At 30.4% G+C, this 20307-nt stretch overlaps 1 protein-coding gene across 1 annotated transcript; it reads left to right on the top strand.

Annotated features, from left to right (window-relative positions):
- Positions 1–3383: 3383 nt before the first annotated feature.
- Positions 3384–9791, top strand: LOC133545165 (homeobox protein engrailed-1-B-like). The gene is made up of 2 exons (XM_061890536.1): positions 3384–3897; positions 9052–9791. The coding sequence occupies exons 1-2, from the start codon at positions 3564–3566 to the stop codon at positions 9366–9368; spliced, it is 651 nt and encodes a 216-aa protein (XP_061746520.1). The 5' UTR covers positions 3384–3563; the 3' UTR covers positions 9369–9791.
- Positions 9792–20307: the final 10516 nt, after the last annotated feature.

Consider the following 20307-nt stretch of genomic DNA (forward strand, 5'->3'; position numbering starts at 1 on the left):
AATGACGTCGCCGTTTGTTGGCGGAAGTGAACTTTTCAACCGCTCGCGCGCCTCCTTCTCGCACCCTTTTGGCGGAAGCAGACAGGAAGTGGATGCTCTTCAATCACCTCAGCTTTATCTGCGAGACCACGCTCACTTCCTTTTATTCACATTATTTATAACATATACATTATTTATCTCATTATTCACATTATTTATAACAATAATATTCACTTTATTTATCACATAATTTACATTATTATATTACTCACATTATTTATAACATAATTATTCACATTAGAATATTATGCACATTATTTATTAGATTATTTATCACATTCACATTATTTATAACTTTATTATTCACATTATAACATTTGTTACATTATTTATCACATTATTCACATTATCACATTCTCTACATTGTACCAATATTTACATTATTTATCACATTATAACATTATTATTCACATTATTTACAACATTATTAATCACATTATTTACGTTATTATATTACTCACATTATTTATAACATTATTACACACATTATTTATCTCATTATTATTCACAATATTTATCTCATTATTCACATTATTTGTCACATTATTCACATAACATTATTATTCACATTATTCACAACATGATTTACATTATTTATCAGATTCACATTATTTAGCACATTATTTACATTATTTATAACATTATTATTCACTTTATTTATCACATTATTCATCAAATAACTCACATTGTTTAAAACATTATTATTCACATTGTTCATAACATTATTATTCACATTATTTATCTCATTATTATTCACGTTATTTATCACAATATTTATCAAATAACTCACATTGTTTAAAACATTATTATTCACATTGTTTATAACATTATTATTCACATTATTTATCTCATTATTCACATTATTTATCGAATAACTCACATTGTTTATAACATTATTCACATTATTTAGAACATTATTATTCACATTATTTATCACATTATCACATTAATCACATTATTTACATTATTTATAACTTTATTATTCAAATTATTTACATTATTAATCTTCTTACTCAGATTATTCATAACATTACTATTCACATTATTATAACATTATTATTCACATTATTTATAACATTATTTAACTCATTATTCACATTATATTATTATTATTCACATTATTTATCACATTATTTACATTAGTTATCACATTATTTACATTCTAACATTATTATTGACATTATTTACATTATTAATCTCATTACTCACATTATTTAGAACATTATTTTTCACATTATTTATAACAATATTATTCCGATTATTTATCTCATTATTCACATAACATTATCTCATTATTATTCACATTAAAAAAAGAAAACACTAATATATAAAACTATTGTTTGTAAAAAAATAAACATTAATATTTAAAACTTTGTAAAAAAATAACATTGATATTTAGGACATAGTTGTTTGTTAGAAAAATACTTTATTAAAACTTAGTTGTTTGTAAAACATAAACATTAACATTCAAAACTTAGTTTATAAAAACATTAATACCTAAAAACTAGTTGTTTGTAAAAACAAATAAACATTAATATTTAAAACTCAGTTGTTTGTAAAAAAATAAATAAATAAATAAATAAAAAAGATTCATCTTAAAACTTAGTTGTTTGTTAAAGAAAATTAAGATTACTATTTGAAACTAAGTTGGTTGTAAAATGATTTTACTTTAATATTCAAAACTTAGTTGTTTGTAAAAAAAACTTAACATTATTATCTAAACCTTAGTTATTTGTAAAAAAAATATACAAACAATAATATTTAAAACTTAGTTTGTAAAGAAATAAACATTAATATTCAAAACTTAGTTGTTTGTTAAAAAAAAGTCAACAACACTATTTAAAACTTAATTTGTAAAAAATAAACATTAATATTTAAAACGTAGTTGTGTGTAAAAAAGAACAGAACAGTAATACAGAAACCTTAATTTATATATATAAAAAAAAGCATTAATATTTAAAACTTTTTTGTTTGTAAAAAATAAACATTAATATTTAAAACTTAGTTGTTTGTAAAAAAAAACATTAATATTCAAAACTTAGTTGTTTTAAAAAACAACAACATTATTGTTTAAACCATAGTTTGTAAAAAACATTAATATGTAAAATCCGCCCGATTGTAGCTGAGATAGGCGCCAGTGCCCCCCGCGACCCCAAAAGGGAATAAGCGGTAGAAAATGGATGGATGGATGGATGTAAAACGTAGGTGTTTGTAAAAAATAAACATTAATATGTAAACCTTAGTTTGTAAAAAAATAAAAATAAACATTAATATCTAAAACGTAGTTGTTTGTAAAAAGAAATAAACATGAATATTTCAAACTCAGTTGTTTGCAAAATAAATAAACATTAATATTCAAAATATAGTTTGCGAAAATAAACAGGAATATTTTAACCTTAGTTTGTCAAAATAAACATTAATATTCAAAACTAAGTTTTTAAAAGTTAAACATTAATATTTTAACCTTAGTTTGTAAAAACATTACAAATTTTAACTTTGTTGTTTTAAAAAAAAATAAACATTAATATTTAAACCTTAGTTTGTAAAAAAATATACATCAATATTTAAAACTCGGTTTGTAAAGAAATAAACAACATTTAAAACTTAGTTGTTTGTAAAAATAAACAAAAAACATTGATATTTAAAACTTAATTTTAAAAAACTAAGTTATTTATTTAAACTTTTGTTTGTAAATAACATTATTATTTAAAACTTGTTTTTTTGTAAAGAATAAACATCAATATTTAAAACTCAGTTTGTAAAAAAACACAAATAATAATTCAAACTTAATAGTTTGTCAAATAAATAAAAACATTAATATTTAAAACTTAGTTGTTTGTAAAAAAAACATTAATATCTAAAACATAGTTGTTTGTAAAAATAAATGAATAAACATGAATATTTCAAACTCAGTTGTTTGTAAAACAAATAAATGTTAATATTCAAAACAGTTTGCAAAAAATAAACATGAATATTTTAACCTTAGTTTGTCAAAAATAAACATTAATATTTAAAACTTAGTTTTTATAAATTAAACATTAATGTTTCAACTTTAGTTTGTCAAAAAAAAAAAAAAAAGTTTAAAACTCAATATTCAAAATTAGGTTTTTAAATGACATTAATCGGTTTCCCGGATTGCACCACGGAGCACTTTTTTACGCAGCACTTGAACGCAGCACACACATGCAGCTTGCGGGCAGCGTCACGTGACACCCGCCCCGCCTCCCTATTGGTCCTCGGCACGTGTCACAGTCGCTGCTCTCAGCCAATCAGAGACGAGACGCAAAGTATTTCAGCCTCTTTTTTTTCCAACGGGGAAACATTTCAACATTTAGTCTCCGCAACAACAACAACAAAAATTATTGAAAAATATTTAAATTGTGCAAAATGAGGAGAAAAGTGAAATGATTTTCATTGGCAAGAAAAAGAGGACATTTGACAGAATTGGGGCAGATTTTGGAGGCGGCGGCTTTGTTTTTTAGCGGTGGTAAATCGGGGCTCGGGTTCCCGGGGATCTGAGCGCCATGGACGGCGGGGGTCGGGAGTCCAACGGCGGCGTCGTGCACCGGAACACCAACTTCTACATCGACGACATTTTGCGGGCGGATTTCGGGCGGAAGAGGAAAGGCGCGGGCCCGACGCGCGAGCCCGGCGTCACCGGAAGGAGAGACGAGCCCAAAGCCGCCACTTCCGGCCTCCGGCGGCCCGACGACGCCCGGAAAAGTGAGCTGCGAGCCGGCCAGGCGGCGGGCAAGGACCGGGGGGAGGAGCGGGGCGACGGCGCACCTGACGCCGCCAAACAGATGCTGTGGCCGGCCTGGGTTTACTGCACGCGATACTCGGACCGACCTTCCTCAGGTGGGTTGAAAAACTACTTTTACTTCATTTCAACAACTTTTTTCATCACCAAATAAGTAACTATAATTCACATTTTCCTCACTTTTATGTTTTTTGTTTTTTTCCATTTTGCTGCGTTTTTTTGTTGCAAAAATATCCAACTTTTAAAAGTTGTACACTAACTTAAAAATATTAAAGAATTATTAATACTCGATTTGTTTTCCTGCAAACTTTTCTTCTTCAAGCAAAAACGACCCCCACTTCCAAACAATAGTGAGAAGAAAAAGGCGCTCATTTGGCCTTCAAAATAAATATTTTCTTTGCGTGAATTTGATGAATTATGCAAAAACTTTTCAGGTGAAAACTTTTAAAAATGCTAACCAATTTTTTTAAGCCTTTAAAAATATTTTTGTGTGAACCCCTACCCCCCATCTAACTTCGTTAGATCGATACACGAATCAATGACAAGGCGATTATTGCACTGTCATCAAAATGATTAATAACCACACATTCGTAATAATTCGATCAAATCCCATTTTTACACACAAACTTTTGTTTTTCAAAGATGATTATTTCTTTTTTCGATTCGGAAAAATATTGCGAAACTAAAACAAATAAATAAATAAGATTCGACAAAGTTTAAAGACGTATCAAGAGTTTATTTTTTTAATAAATGAAAGTTAATAAATAAAAAGGCAAAGAAAAAGAAAAGCAAAACCAAGTTGACGCCATTGTTCGACACTTTCTTTGTTAATATTTCATTAGCATATTTTGGAGAATGGGGGTTGTCCCAAAAAAAAAAAAAAAAAAAAAATTCGATGAAACTACAAGAAAAATGAATAAATAAAAAATATATTGAAAGAATTTATGAGCTTTTTGACGTTTTGGTTTCATTTTGAGGATTTGACGCAACATTCGGACGCTACTTTCGTTCTCTTTACTAAACAAACTTTGTTTTTACTTTCCTTTTTAGTCAATTATTAATCAACTTTATGGACAGAAAAAAAAGTGATTATTGATATTTCTCGCCTTTTTCGTGCGGGACAAGTTGGTGGAAATGTCCTGCAAAAGTAGAAATAAAGTGTCAAAATATGTTAATAATTGGGGTTATTTAGTTAAGCTAATCGAACATCGATTTAATGTCGATTGTTGCTTCTTGTCGGAACTTTGTCACGTTTTGAAATTGAAAAAAGGAGACAAAAAGAGTTTTTCGCATCCAAAATGTAGTGGTTGCCGTGGTAACGAAGAGGCACCGAGCCCCCCCCCCCCACCACCCCCAAAGCATCCCCTGGCCCCTCCCCCATTCATCTAGCTTTATTAATATTTTCAAAAGACAAATATATTTAATAAGTCAATAAGTACTTATTAAAAAAATCCAAGTTTTACAGTAAAAAAAAGCAAAATTTTACAGTCTTTGTTTTCTGTTACAGTTAATTATTTTAAAAGGAAAAACAGTATTAATGATAATTTTACGGTCAAATTCTGGAAGTTTTCATTTATTTATTTTGATCATAAATGATAAATATTAAAAACATGAGGATATAAAATATAATAACTCAAGTTTAGAAAAAAATGTTTACTAAAATGTTTATTTTCTATATTCTGCCAATTAAAGTGTTGATTGTTCACATCGTTGATTGACATCGGAATGTTTTTTCTATGCAAAAGTGGTTATTAATTGTAATATTTAAAAAAAATGTTAATAATTGTAATATTACATTTTAAAATCGAAATGAATAATTGTTATATTTTAAAATAAAAGTTAATAATTGTAATATTATTTTTTAAAATAGAAGTCAAAAGTTGTAATATTAAATTTTAAAATAAAAGTTATAATTGTAATATTACATTTGAAAATAGAAGTGAATAATTGTAATTTTATTTCAAAATAACAGTTGATAATTGTAATATTATATTTTAAAATACAAGTTAATTGTAATATTATTTTAAAATAAAAGTTATAATTGTAATATTACATTTGAAAATAGAAGATAATAATTATATTTTTAAATGAGAGTTGATAATTGTAATATTAAATTTTAAAATACAAGTTAATGATTGGAATATTATTTTAAAATAAAATTTAATAATTTTAATATTACATTTTAAAATACAAGTTAATAATTGTAATATTATTTTAAAATAAAAGTTGATAATTGTAATATTACATTTGAAAATGAAAGTTGATCATTTTAATATTAATTTTAAATAAGAGTTGATAATTGTAATATTACATTTCAAAATAAAAGTGAATAATTGTAATATTATTTTAAAACCAAAAATAATTGTAATATTTAAAACAAAAAATAATAATTGTAATATTACACCTTAAAATATAAGTTATTAGTTGTAACATTACATTTGAAAATAGAAGTTAATAATTGTAATATTACATTTTAAAATAAAAGTTGATAATTGTAATTTTACATTTTAAAATAAAGTTTATTCATGCAGATAAAAAATATTATTAATAATTACGAACAACTTTGTACATTCTGTAAATTAAATAGCTGATAAAATTATTGAATAACATTCTACTTTTCAGACAGTTTATCATATTTTAATCGCCACTGGACTACTGTGCTGTTAGCATTAAAAAATATATAGCATAAAAAAAAAAATATATATATATACACACACACACACATATATAGCACGTAGTTTGAAAAGTTGAATAAATAAGTCATACAAAAGTTTGGAGAAACTTTTATGGAAAACCCAATTCAAGTCTGAAAAATTAGGGATTTTACTGAATATTTGTGTTGACTATTAATAAATAATTAATACATTTATTGATTTGACTTTATTGACGAATATGGAATGATTTTTAGCATCTTTAACGTAGAAAGGTTGACAATTTGTGTGTTTATTACATTTAATAACAGACGTTAATAAAGACATTAAACACTTGACAGTGTCATTAATACAAATGTACTAATTAAAAAATACAAATGTATTAATTAAACAATAGAAATGTACTACTTTATTAATACAAATGTACTAATTAAATAATATCAAGTGGTAATTTAACATTTGAAACAAATCATACATTTATAAAAGTCTAAAATAACGTTTTTAAATCCATCCACCCATCCATTTTCCTTCCGCTTGTCCCTTTTGGGGTCGCAGGGGGTGCTGGAGCCTATCTCAGCTGCATTTTGGGCGGAAGGCGGCGTACACCCTGGACAAGTCACCAACTCATCTCAGGGCCAAACGTTCTGAAATATTCTGAAATGTGTAATTGATGATATTTAATGAATATGTATATTTATTACTGTTGAAAAATGGTATTTATAAAAGTGGAGAAAATATTTAATGGACAGAATTACCTAAAATTCGTTTTTAAAATAGTCTCTAAAATAACTATATTCTAATAGTATATTTTATTACAGATGTTTGGATAATTAATTTTTTTGTAATCTATATTGGATTATTTTCGGTATGTTTTCATGCACAAACTTTTACTATTTGTGTAATAATCACATTTTACACGAAGTTTATAGTGAAATAAAATACATGACTCTTAAAAAAAATAAAAATGTACTAATTTAAAAAAGTAAAAATCCTACATTTATGAAATGTTAAAACTGCAATGTACAAGGTTATACTCAAAATTCGTTTTCAAATAATATTTACATGAAGTTGCTTGTTTATATTTTATTTACTCTTGTTTAGTTTATATTTTACAACTTTTTTAGCATATATTTTATGTGCAAAAGTCCCGTGAAATGGAAGTTTTTGTTCAATTAAATAGGACACTGTGATGAAAAAACTAATAAAAAATAAAAAATAAAATCCAACAAAAGTTTTGCAACACTTTAATGGACAAGTTCGTGTTTATATATGTATTAATATATTCTATTATGGTTTCTTTAGATCATTTATCTTATTTTTAGCACATTTTCATGAACGAAATAAACCCCCTTTTGGGTAAAAATGGAATTTATATATATATATATATAATATATATATATATATCACTTTATGATGCAAGTTAAAATTAAAACGTCAGTAAATTAACTAAAATATTATACATTTATTAAAGTTTAATGGACAAGTTCGTTTTTATAAAAGTATTAATATATTTTATTATCATTTGTGTAGATCATGTGTCTTATTTTGAAACTTTTAACACATTTTCATGTAGGAAACGAATCCCACTGTGTAAAAATGACATTTTAAATGATTTTTTTGGCATTTTGTATGTACAACAGCTGTCTTATATCTTCACTATATACAGTATATATATATACATATACATATACATATATATATATATATATATATATATATATATATATATATATATATATATAATCACTTAATGATGCAAGTTAAATTAAAGTCAAAATATACATTTATTAAAGTTCAATGGACAAGTTTGTTTTCATAAATGTACTAATATATTTTATCATTTGTTTGGATCATTTGTCTGATTTTTTAACTTTTAACACATTTTCATGAACGAAATAAATCCCATTTTGTGTAAAAAAGACATTATAAATGAATTTTTTTGCATTTTTCGTGTACAAAAGCTGTCTTATATCTTCACTATTTGTTTACACACACACACACACACACACACACACACACACACACACACACACACACACACACACACACACACACACACACGCATTGCACTTTATGACGCAAGTTAATTTAAAGTCTAAACGTCAGTAAATTAATTTAAAAAATACATTTATTAAAGTTTAATGGACAAGTTCGTTTTCATAAATGTATTAATATATTGTATTATCATTTGTTTGATCACTTATCTCATTTTTAAACTTTTAGTCCATTTTCATATTTTGTGTACAAAAGTCGTCCTGTCTTAAATATTTGTGTAAGTAATAAATATTAAATTAAAGAGGGCAGTCAATTATTAAATATTATATTAATATATTATTAATTTATTATTAATACAATCATTATTAAAGTCAAGACGGCAGTAAATCAATAAAATATTAAAGTTGAATCTCCTGAAATATTGAATATGTGGATGTTATTTAACGAAAATGTATATTTGTTCCTATATTTCTACATTATTTGTGGAAATATTGCATTTAAAAGGGATTTTTATCCACTTAAGTCTCAGAGCGGACTCCCATTTTGACCTCGAATGGACACAAGTCCCACAGAAGACTAACTATCGGTCCCGGTCCCGCCTCTCAGGTCCCAGGTCCCGCAAGGCCAAAGCGGCGCGGAGTCCGAGCAAAGACGACAAGCGGCCCAGGACGGCCTTCACGGCGGAGCAGCTTCTGCGCCTGCGCGCCGAGTTCCAGAACAATCGCTACCTGACCGAGCAGCGCCGCAAGAACCTGGCCGAGGACCTGGGCCTCAACGAGTCCCAGATCAAGATCTGGTTCCAGAACAAGCGGGCCAAGATGAAGAAGAGCAGCGCGGAGCACAACACTCTGGCGGCGCGGCTGATGGCGCAGGGACTCTATAACCACGCCCCCAAGGACGCCAAGGCCTCCGACAGCGACTAGCCACGCCCCCAAGTCCTCCGACAGCGACTAAACACGCCCCCCAGGACACCAAGTCCTCCGACAGCGACTAAACACGGACTGTGCGCGCGCAACTCATCCTCAGGGCTATGGTGGTGCGTTCAGGCACCGGGGAGAGCGTAGGAGAGAACTACATTGTTTTGATTGTGACGTCATGAAAACTGCTAAAGTCCAAAGAGGTTTTTTTTTCAACAGTTTGTATGTCCTTGTTGGTCCCTTTAGCGCTTCGAGTCCGGCGTTGCTAACACGTCCACTTCAGGTCTTCATCCCGTGCCTTGGTCTACGCCAGGCCCCGCCCCCTTTTCTTGTCAAACACCAATAAATGCACATGGTTCCAGGCTAGCTTATTGGCTTGGTCGGCTAACAACACACACGTCCACTGCAGTGGACGTGTGTGTTTTGAATACAAACTACCTTGTGTCCACTGCAGTGGAAGTGTGTGTTTTATATAAGTCCACTGCAGTGGACGTGTGTGTGTTTTTAAATAAAAAGAAAAAAAAATGTGTCCACTGCAGTGGACGTTTGTTTTTTGAATACAAAGTACTTTGTGTCCACCGCAGTGCACATGTGTGTTTTATATACGACCAATGCAGTGGAGGTGTGTGTGTGTGTGTGTTTTAAATAAAAATAACTATTTTTTGTCCACTGCAGTGGACGTTTGTGTTTTCAATAACATCCATACGTCCACTGCAGTGGACATGTGTGTTTTAAATACAAACTGCTTTGTGTCCACTGCAGTGGATGTGTGTGTTTTGAATACAAACTACCTTGTGTCCACTGCAGTGGATGTGTGTTTTATATAAGTCCACTGCAGTGGGCGTGTGTGTGTTTTTAAATAAAAAGAAAAAAAATGTGTCCACTGCAGTGGACGTTTGTGTTTTGAATACAAAGTACTTTGTGTCCACCGCAGTGCACATGTATGTTTTATATACATCCACTGCAGTGGAGGTGCGTGTGTTTTAAATAAAAAGAACTATTTTTTGTCCACTGCAGTGGACGTTTGTGTTTTCAACAAGATCCATACGTCCACTGCAGTGGACATGTGTGTTTTAAATACAAACTGCTTTGTGTCCACTGCAGTGGAAGTGTGTGTTTTAAATAAGAGATAATTTGTGTCCACTACAGTGGACATGTGTGTTTTGAATATAAATTACTTTGTGTCCACTGCAGTGGACGTGTGTGTTTTAAATATAAATTACTTTGTGTCCACTGCAGTGGACATGTGTGTTTTAAATATAAATTACTTTGTGTACACTGCAGTGGACATGTGTGTTTTAAATATAAATTACTTTGTGTCCACTGCAGTGGACGTGTGTTTTAAAAATACTTTTCTTTGTGTCCACCGCAGTGGACGTGTGTGTTTTAAATAAGAGATTATTTGTGTCCACTGCAGTGGACATGTGTGTTTGGAATAAGATACCTTGTGTCCAATGCAGTGGACGTGTGTTTTAAAATACAAACTACTTTGTGTCCACTGCAGGGGACATGTGTGTTTTATATAAGATAATTTGTGTCCACTGCAGTGGACGTGTGTTTTAAATACAAACTACTTTGTGTCCACTGCAGTGGATGTGTGTATTTTAAATACAAACTACTTTGTATTTTAACTACTTTGGGTTTTAAATAAAAGATAATTTGTGTCCACTGCAGTGGACATGTGTTTTGAATAAGATACCTCGTGTCCCCTTCAGTGGACGTGTGTGTTTTAAATATAAATTACTTTGTGTACACTGCAATGGATGTGTGTGTTTTTAATACAAACTACTTTGTGTCCACTGCAGTGGACGTGTGTTTTAAATATGAGATACTTTACGTCCACTGCAGTGGACGTGTGTGTTTTAAATAAGTGGTCATTTGTGTCCACAGCAGTGGATGTGTGTGTTTTGAATAAGAAACTTTGTGTCCACTGCAGTAGACGTGTGTTTTGAATATAAATTACTTTGTTTCCAGTACAGTGGACATTTGTGTTTTTAATAAGAAACGTTGTGTCCACTGCAGTGGACATGTGTGTTTTGAATACAAACTACTTTGTGTCCACTGCAGTGGACGTGTGTGTTTTAAATAAGAGATACTTTGTGTCCACTGCAGTGGACATGTGTGTTTTAAATACAAACTACTTTGTGTCCACTGGCGTGGACGTGTGTGTTTTAAATGAGATACTTTGTGTCCACTGCAGTGGACATGTGTGATTTAAATACAAACTAATTTGTGTCTACTGCAGTGGACGTGTGTGTGTTTTAAATAAAAATAACTATTTTTTTGTCCACTGCTCTGAACGTTTATTTTTTCAAAAAGATCCATACGTCCACTGCAGTGGACATGTGTTTAAAATACAAACTGTTTTGTGTCCAATGCAGTGGACGTGCGCATTTCAAATAAGGGATACTTTGTGTCCATTGCAGTGGACATGTGTGTTTTAAATAAGAAGTATTTTTGTCCACTGCAGTGGACATTTGTGTTTTCCATAAGATCCATACGTCCACTGCAGTGGACAAGTGTGTTTAGAATAACAAACTCTTTTTTTGTAAAAAAATTTTTAGCAAATTCGTCCTTAGCATTGGACGAAAAACAAGCTCTTATGCAAAAAACAAATGTCCACTACAATGGACATTTGTTTTCTCTACTTTTCCAGCGTTCCCCAAAATTGCTTGTTTTTCTTAACACCAAAGTCCACTGCAGTGGACAAAAATAATTCTTAATTAAAACACATATGTCCACTGCAGTGGACAAAATATTTTCTTATTTAAAAAAAACAAAAAAAAAACTTGTTTGTATAATAGGGCTATATATACATATTTTTTAATTTATCAAAAACAAACGTCCACTGCAGTGGACATAATTCTTTTACATAGGAGCTATTTTTTGTCCACTGCAATGGACGTAAGTCTTTTACATAGGAGCTATTTTTGGTCCACTGCAGTGGACGTTTGTGTTTAGAATGACAAGCAATTTGTGTTGGAATGCCGACAAACTAAATAGAGAAAAGTCAAACGTCCACTGCAGTGGACCAAAAAATAAAATAGCTGGACAGCAAAGAGGAATGTCCACTGCAGTGGACGTTTGTGTTTCCAACACCAAACTTGTTTCTGTGCTGCCAACAAAATGAGTGGACAAGAAAGGATGAATGTGATGAAAAGAATGAGATATTTTGACTGTAAAAAAAACCCAGAAAATGTCCACTACAGTGGACACTGGATGTATTAGAGCATGGACATAAAGTTTCATGTTTGGACGCCACTGCTGTGTATAAAAATGCAGCGAGCTTGTTTTTACATTTTTTTACTTCAGGTTTTCTATCTGAACATGTTTCTATTATCGTCCTTTGATAAAGTGTTGGGACAGACTTTTATCCACTTGTGGGCCGCAGGGACGTTTGCTCTAATAAAATTAAATAAAAAGCACAAAAAGAATGAAATAAAAAGCTGACATGCAAACATTTGTTTTCTTATTTGGATTATTTTTAGTAATTTTAAAACTTAAAATCTCAGAATTCACCTCAAATTTCACTGGAAAAGTGGAGATGACTTGATAAGCAACAGGGTTCACTTGATAAGGTGAGGCGTTTAAAGGTTCACTCAATAAGGCAGGCGTGTAAATGATCACTTGATAAAGTGAGGGGTTTAAATGTTAACTTGATAAGGTGAGGCGTGTAAATGATCACTTGATGAAGCGAGGCGTTTAAATGTTCACTTGATAAGGTGAGGCGTGTAAAGGTTTAACTGATAAAGTGAGGTGTTTGAATGTTAGTTTGATGAGGTGAGGCGTTTAAAGTTAAACTTGATTAGGTAAGGAATTTACACTTGATATTGTAAGGTGTTTAAAGGGTCACTTGATAAGGTGAGGCGTTTTAAGGTTTACTTGGTAAAGTGCGGTGTTTAAATGTTCACTTGATAAGGTGGGGTGTTTAAATGTTCCTTGAAAATAGTGAGGCATTTAAATGTTCACTTGCTAAGGTGAGGTGTTTAGATGTTCACTTGATAAGGCTAGGTGTTTGGATGTTCACTTAATAAGGTGAGGCCCATAAAGGTTTATTTGATAAGGAGAAGTGTTTAAAGGTTCATTTGATAAAGTGAGGTGTTTAAATGTTCCCTGATAAGTTGAGGCATTTAAATGTTCACTTGATTAGGTGAGGCATTTAAAGTTTAATTTGATAAGGTGAGGCATTTAACGGTTCACTTGATAAGGTGAAGTGTTTTAAGGCTAACTTGATAAGGTGAGGCGTTTCAAGGTTTACTTGGTAAAGTGAGGTGTTTATATGTTCATTGATAAGGTGAGGTGTTTATATGTTCACTTGATAAGGTGAGGCATTTAGATGTTCACTTGATAAGGTGAGGCATTTAGATGTTCACTTGATAAGGTGAGGCATTTAAAGGTTCACTTGATAAGGTAAGGTGTTGAAAGGTTCACTTGATAAGGTCAGGTGTTTAAAGGTTCATTTGATATAGTGAGGAGTTTAAATGTTCACTTGATAATGTGAGGTGTTTAAATGTTCCCTGATAAGTTGAGGCGTTTAAATGTTCACTTGATAATGTGAGGCATTTGAAGTTCAATTTGATAAGGTGGGGCATTTAAATGTTCACTTGATAAGGTGAAGTGTTTAAAGGTTCACTTGATAAGGTGAGGTGTTTAGATGTTCACTTGATAAGGTGAGGTGTTTAAATGTTCACTTGATAAGGTGAGGTGTTTATATGATCCTTGATAGGGTGAGGTGTCTAGATGTTCACTTGATAAGGTGAGGCGCTTAAAGGTTCACTTAATATGGTGAGGTGTTTAAATATTGACGAGATAAGGTGAGGTGTTTGGAGGTTCACTTGATAAGGTCAGGTATTTAAAGGTTTACTTGATAGGGTGAGGCGTTTAAGGTTCACTCGATAAGGTGAGGTGTGTAAAGGTTCTCTTCATGAGGTGAGATGTTTAAAGGTTTACTTGAAAAGGTGAGGCACACTTAAGCTAATACGCAATTGCCTCTCACGCCCCCTTGTAGTTAATGTTATAGTATCTGTATGCGCCAAATTAGTTCTTTACTCGCACCAAAAATTCTGTTACGTAATTGCCTCTCACGCCCCCTTCAGGTGACAATTTTTTTCACGCCCCCCTGTAGTTAATGTTATTTTATCCGCATGTGCCAAATTATTTCTTTACTTGCACTAAAAATGCTATTACGCAATTGCCTCTCACGCCCCCCGTGACAGTTTTTTCACGCCCCCCATGTAGTTAATGTTATTTTATCTGTATGTGGCAAATTACTCCTACGAACAATGGCAGACTGGGCTTTCTGCTCCGCTGCTCTCAGTCTGTGGAACGCTCTCCCTGACCACCCGAGGGCACCACAGACTGTGAATGCTTTTAAAAAAGGCTTAAAAACCCTTCTTTTTAAAATTCCTTTTTTATATATATATGCATGCTAGTTCTAGCTATTAGGCTGTTCTAGCTTTCATTTGTATTCTTTTATTTTAATACACTGTAGCAATTTAAAGTTGTTTACTCCGTGTAAAGTGCTTTTACAAAAAAAATCCATTATTATTATTAAAGTATTAAACATTTTTTAACATTTAATGTCAACGCATGGATCTAAAGTTGATATTTCAGCTTATTTTTTTTAAATATCTGACTCGTTTTTAACACTTGAATGACTGGGCCCCGGGACCTTTGACAAAAGAGCATAAATACAGACAGGCTAACCTCCGAGGAATAAGCTACAAACAATGGCAGACCGGGAATCTGCTCCGCCGCTCTTAGTCTGTAGAACGCTCTCCCTGACCACCTGAGGGCACCACAGACTGTGAATGATTTTTTAAAAAGCTTAGAAAACCCAGGACCTTTAATGTTCCCTAAAACTAGCATAATTATCTGACTTGATCTGAGTTGATATTTCAGCAAATTAAAAAATATATATATCTGACTTGTTTTTTTCACTTAATTGACTGGGACCCTTTTGGGTCCCCGCGACTTTTGACAAAAGGGCAAAACATATGTATATTTTTAAACATTTTATTTCAACGGATAGATCTAAAGTTGATATTTCAGCAATTTTTTTTAAATATCTGATTTGTTTTTAACACTTGAATGAGTGGGGACCCTTGTGGGTCCCCGGGACCTTTGACAAAAGAGCATGAATACAGACAGGCTAACCTACGAGGCCAAAGCTGCAAACAATGGCAGACCGGGCTTTCTGCTCCGCTGCTCCCAGTCTGTGGAACGCTCTCCCTGAGCACCTTAGGGCACCACAGACTGTGAATGTTTTTAAAAAAAGGCTTAAACACCGTTCTTTTTTTTTTAAAAAAAAAAGCCTTATTTCTAAAAAAATATATGCGAGCTAGTTCTAGCTATTAGGCTGTTGTAGTTTTATTTTTTATATATTTTTTTAAAACACTGTAGCACTTTGAGGTTGTTTACTTAATGTAAAGTGATTTTACAAATAAAATCCATTATTATTGTTAAAGTATTAAACATTTTGCGAAAAGGGCATAAAATATAATACATATATTTTTTTACATTTTATGTCAACAGATATAAAGTTGATATTTCAGCAAATTTTAAAAAAATAAATCTGACTTGTTTTTAACACTTGAATGACTCGGGGGGGGGGGGGGGGGGGGGCTCCCTGCGACTTTTGACAAAAGGGCCAAAAACATGATTATTTTTAAACATTTTATGTCAATGGATAGATCTAAAGTTGATATTTCAGCATTTTTATTTTTTTTTAAATATCTGACTTGTTTTTAACACTTGAATGACTGGGACCCTTTTGGGTCCCTGGGACCTTTGACAAAAGAGCATAAATACAGACAAGCTAACCTTCTCTACGAACAATGGCAGAACGGGCTTTCTGCTCCGTCACTCCCAGTCTGTGGAACGCTCTCCCTGACCACCTGAGGGCACCACAGACTGTGAACGTTTTTTTAAAAAGCCTAAAAACCCCGGGACCTTAAACGTTCCCTAAAACTAGCATAACTTTAGGACCACGGTCACATGTTTTGGACTGAATGCGGTTTTGGACTGAATGCAGTTTTCCCTCTACCTGTGTTGCGGTTTTTAAAAGGGCAGACGAAGCGACTTAAAAACGCGTCAAAAGTCGCGAGGTCTCGGCGGACAAAAGGCGAGTTCCCTTCCCCCTCGCCGAGTCAGGCCGCTTTAGTTCCCTAAACGCTTCCTAGTCGGAATGAGGGCGGGGGGGTTTAAGGCGGAAATATAATTACAGGCTGAAAGCGCGGGAGGCGGAGCCAGCTTTTTGGACATCAGAGCGATTTCACAGGCGGCCTTTGGACGAGGAGCCAAGCTGATCAAAGCGGGCTGCAGCCGGCCCACAAGGGGAGACTTAAGTATGCTAATCTCCAGGACAAATATATTTTAATCTTGTTAGAATACAACTTAATGCCAAACTTTAAACTTTGTCTCCAAAGCTCCTTTCCAGCCCAACGCTCACCTTTTACTTTCACTTTCGCACCTCTCAGCGTTTATTGATTCTCGCAGGAAACTCTTTTGTCTTTCGGCCGCTAACCTCTGAGCACATAAGCTAGTATTAGCATACAATGTCGCATTTTTAATAGTTAAAATCCATTTCAAATAGTTCCTTCCTTCTATTAAGTAGACATTTTGTCATGTTTTCATAGTAAATACACATAAAATATATTTCAGTTGTTACATTTTCATTGTGTAATTTGGACAATTTTAAATGTTAATGTCATACATGGAACATAAAATAGTAGCATTCAATATTTTATTTATGTAATATAGTTTTATTTTGGTATATATTATACATATTATACTTGTATTTACACATAAATAGAATATACTCTCTTCATTTTATTTATTCATTTTAATAAAACTGTAAGTATCTTTATTTACATATAATACAACAGATGTAAATATTTTCTTATTTTATTTAGATATTATTGTGTTACTTTTATTTGAATATATTATACATTTATTTACATATAAAAAGAATATATTCTCTCAATTTCATTTATTAATTTCAATAAAATTGTAAGTATCTTTATTTACATATAATACAACAGATTTAAATATTTTCTTATTTTATTTAGGTATTATTGTATTACTTTTATTTTAGTATATTATACATTTGTTTACATATAAAAATAATATATTCTCTTCATTTCATTCATTAATTTCAATGAAATTTTAAGTATCTTTATTTACATTTAATACAACATATTTAAATATTACCTTTTTTATTTAGATATTGTATTACTTTTATTTTAGTGTATTATACATTTATTTACATCTAAATATATTCTCTTCATTTCACTTATTAATTTTAATAAAATTGTAAGTCTCTTTATTTACATATAATACAACCGATTTAAATATTTTCTCATTTTATTTAGGTAATATTGTATTACTTTTATTTTAGTATATTATACATTTATTTACATTTAAAAAGAATAAATTCTCTTCATTTCATTTATTAATTTTAATAAAATTGTAAGTATCTTTATTTACATATAATACAACAGATTTAAATATTTTCTTATTTTATTTAGGTATTATTGTATTACTTTTATTTTAGTATATTATACATTTGTTTACATATAAAAATAATATATTCTCTTCATTTCATTCATTAAATTCAATGACATTTTAAGTATCTTTATTTACATTTAATACAACATATTTAAATATTTTCTTTTTTTATTTAGATATTATTGTATTACTTTTATTTTAGTGTAGTATACATTTATTTACATCTAAATTAATTCTCTTCATTTCATTTATTAATTTTAATAAAATTGTAATTCTCTTTATTGATTGATTTACTTATAATACAACAGAGTTAAATATTTTCTCATTTTATTTAGGTAATATTGTATTACTTTTATTTTAGTATATTATACATTTATTTACATTTAAAAATAATGTATTCTCTTCATTTCATTTATTCATTTTAATAAAATTGTAAGTATCTTTAGTTACATGTAATACAACAGATTTAAATATTTTCTTTTTTTATTTAGGTATTATTGTATTACTTTTTTTATTTTTAGTATATACAATAAACATATTATACTTTCATTTATGTATAAATAGAGTATATTCTCTTCATTTCATGTATCAATTTGAATAAAATTGTATCTTTTTATTTATATAATATAATACAACAAATTCAAATATTTTCTTATCTTATTACTTTAGTTTTAGTATATATATATATATATATATATATATTATACTTTCATTTATGTAAAAATAGAATATATTCTCTTCATTTCATTCATTAATTTGAATAAAATTGTAAGTATCTTTTTGTTTGTATAAGACAACAAATTTAAATATTTTGTTATATTATTCAGGTATTATTCTATTACTTTTATTATAGTATATATTATACATATTATACTTTTATTCATGTCAAAATAGAATATATTCTCTTCATTTCAGTTATTAATTTTAATACAATTTTAAGTATCTTTTTGTTTACATACAATATGACTTCAATATAAATATGTTCTTATTTTATTTTAAGTATTAATTTAAATATTGTTTATGATATTATGCAAATTATTTTTATGTTTTTATCAATTAAAGATTACTTTACCCAAATATATTACTTATTTTTACATATTGTGTGTTTTTGCCATAAAAACTGGTTATTTTTTTACAAAAGGGCATAAAATATTAAAAAAAATACATATATAATTTTATTTCAACGGATAGATATAAATTTGGTATTTCAGCATATTTATATACAGGGTATATGCGCCAAAATATCATTTAAGATACAAATATGTGAATTTTAATATGATTTAATTTATACCTGATATAATTACTACTAATTTAAAATATTTTTTCAGTTTTTTATTTTCTTTTTTTGATAAATGTCCTAATTTAATTGTGTATTTTTCATATATTTAATTGTATTAAATATATATTTTTTATTATGAAACATTTTTAAAAATATTATAACCTATTTAACGTGTATTATAGAACCCAAAAATATGCTGCTATGTGGCATAAAAAAATAAAAATCAACTTCATTTTATTTCATGTATTCATTTTAGTTTGTATTGTTTATATCATACTAATTTTATTTAGTGAAGTGAAGTGAATTATATTTATATAGCGCTTTTCTCTAGTGACTCAAAGCGCTTTTACATAGTGAAACCCAATATCTAAGTTACATTTAAACCAGTGTGGGTGGCACCGGGAGCACGTGGGTAAAGTGTCTTGCCCAAGGACACAACGGCAGTGACTAGGATGGCGGAAGCGGGAATCGAACCTGCAACCCTCAAATTGCTGGCACGGCCACTCTACCAACCGAGCTATACATTATTATATATTCATGTTAATAATTCCATATTTTTCTAGCTATAATTTAAAAATAAGTGTTTAACATTCTGTATTTTTGTAAAAAAAATATAAATATATTTTCAACATATATATAATTTATGCATGATATTATATGAATAAATATTGACTTAATTGAACTAGGTCCTCTGAATTATGTATCCAGGCTACAGTTTGATTCATTAAATGGTAAAACAAATATTTTCAAATAATGTATTACATAAATATGTACAAAGGTTGTCCATAACGTCCCTACACGTTGACAAAAGTGTATATATTATACAATATTATTGAATGTTTATAAGTAAAGATGATCATTTAGTTGATATCTGTCGAGTATATTACATTTGAAATAAGAAATGTCAAGATAATATGAGATTGTTTGCTGAAAGGAGGACCGTGAGGGTTTCCTTTTGTCCACTCAGCACTTTTGTCAGCATTGATGTGTCAGGAGTGGAAGGCCAGCGTGCTAACATTTCCAGACAGGCAGCGACACAAAGGGCTTCCTGGGGTCCTGCCACGACGGCGAGTAAACGGAATGTTTGGTTGCCGCCGCTGGTTGTTTGTGTTGACTTATGCTAATTCCCGTGTGCGTATGCTAATAGCGAGGTGTTGC

The sequence above is a fragment of the Nerophis ophidion genome, linkage group LG28 (genome assembly GCF_033978795.1).
Source record: "Nerophis ophidion isolate RoL-2023_Sa linkage group LG28, RoL_Noph_v1.0, whole genome shotgun sequence".
NCBI lineage: Eukaryota > Metazoa > Chordata > Actinopteri > Syngnathiformes > Syngnathidae > Nerophis > Nerophis ophidion.

Coding starts and splice junctions, on each gene's coding strand:
- LOC133545165 (XM_061890536.1), top strand. CDS start 3,564: ATGGACGGCGGGGGTCGGGAGTCCAACGGCGGCGTCGTGCACCGGAAC. Junction 3,898..9,051: donor CTCGGACCGACCTTCCTCAG/GTGGGTTGAAAA, acceptor CCCGCCTCTCAG/GTCCCAGGTCCCGCAAGGCC.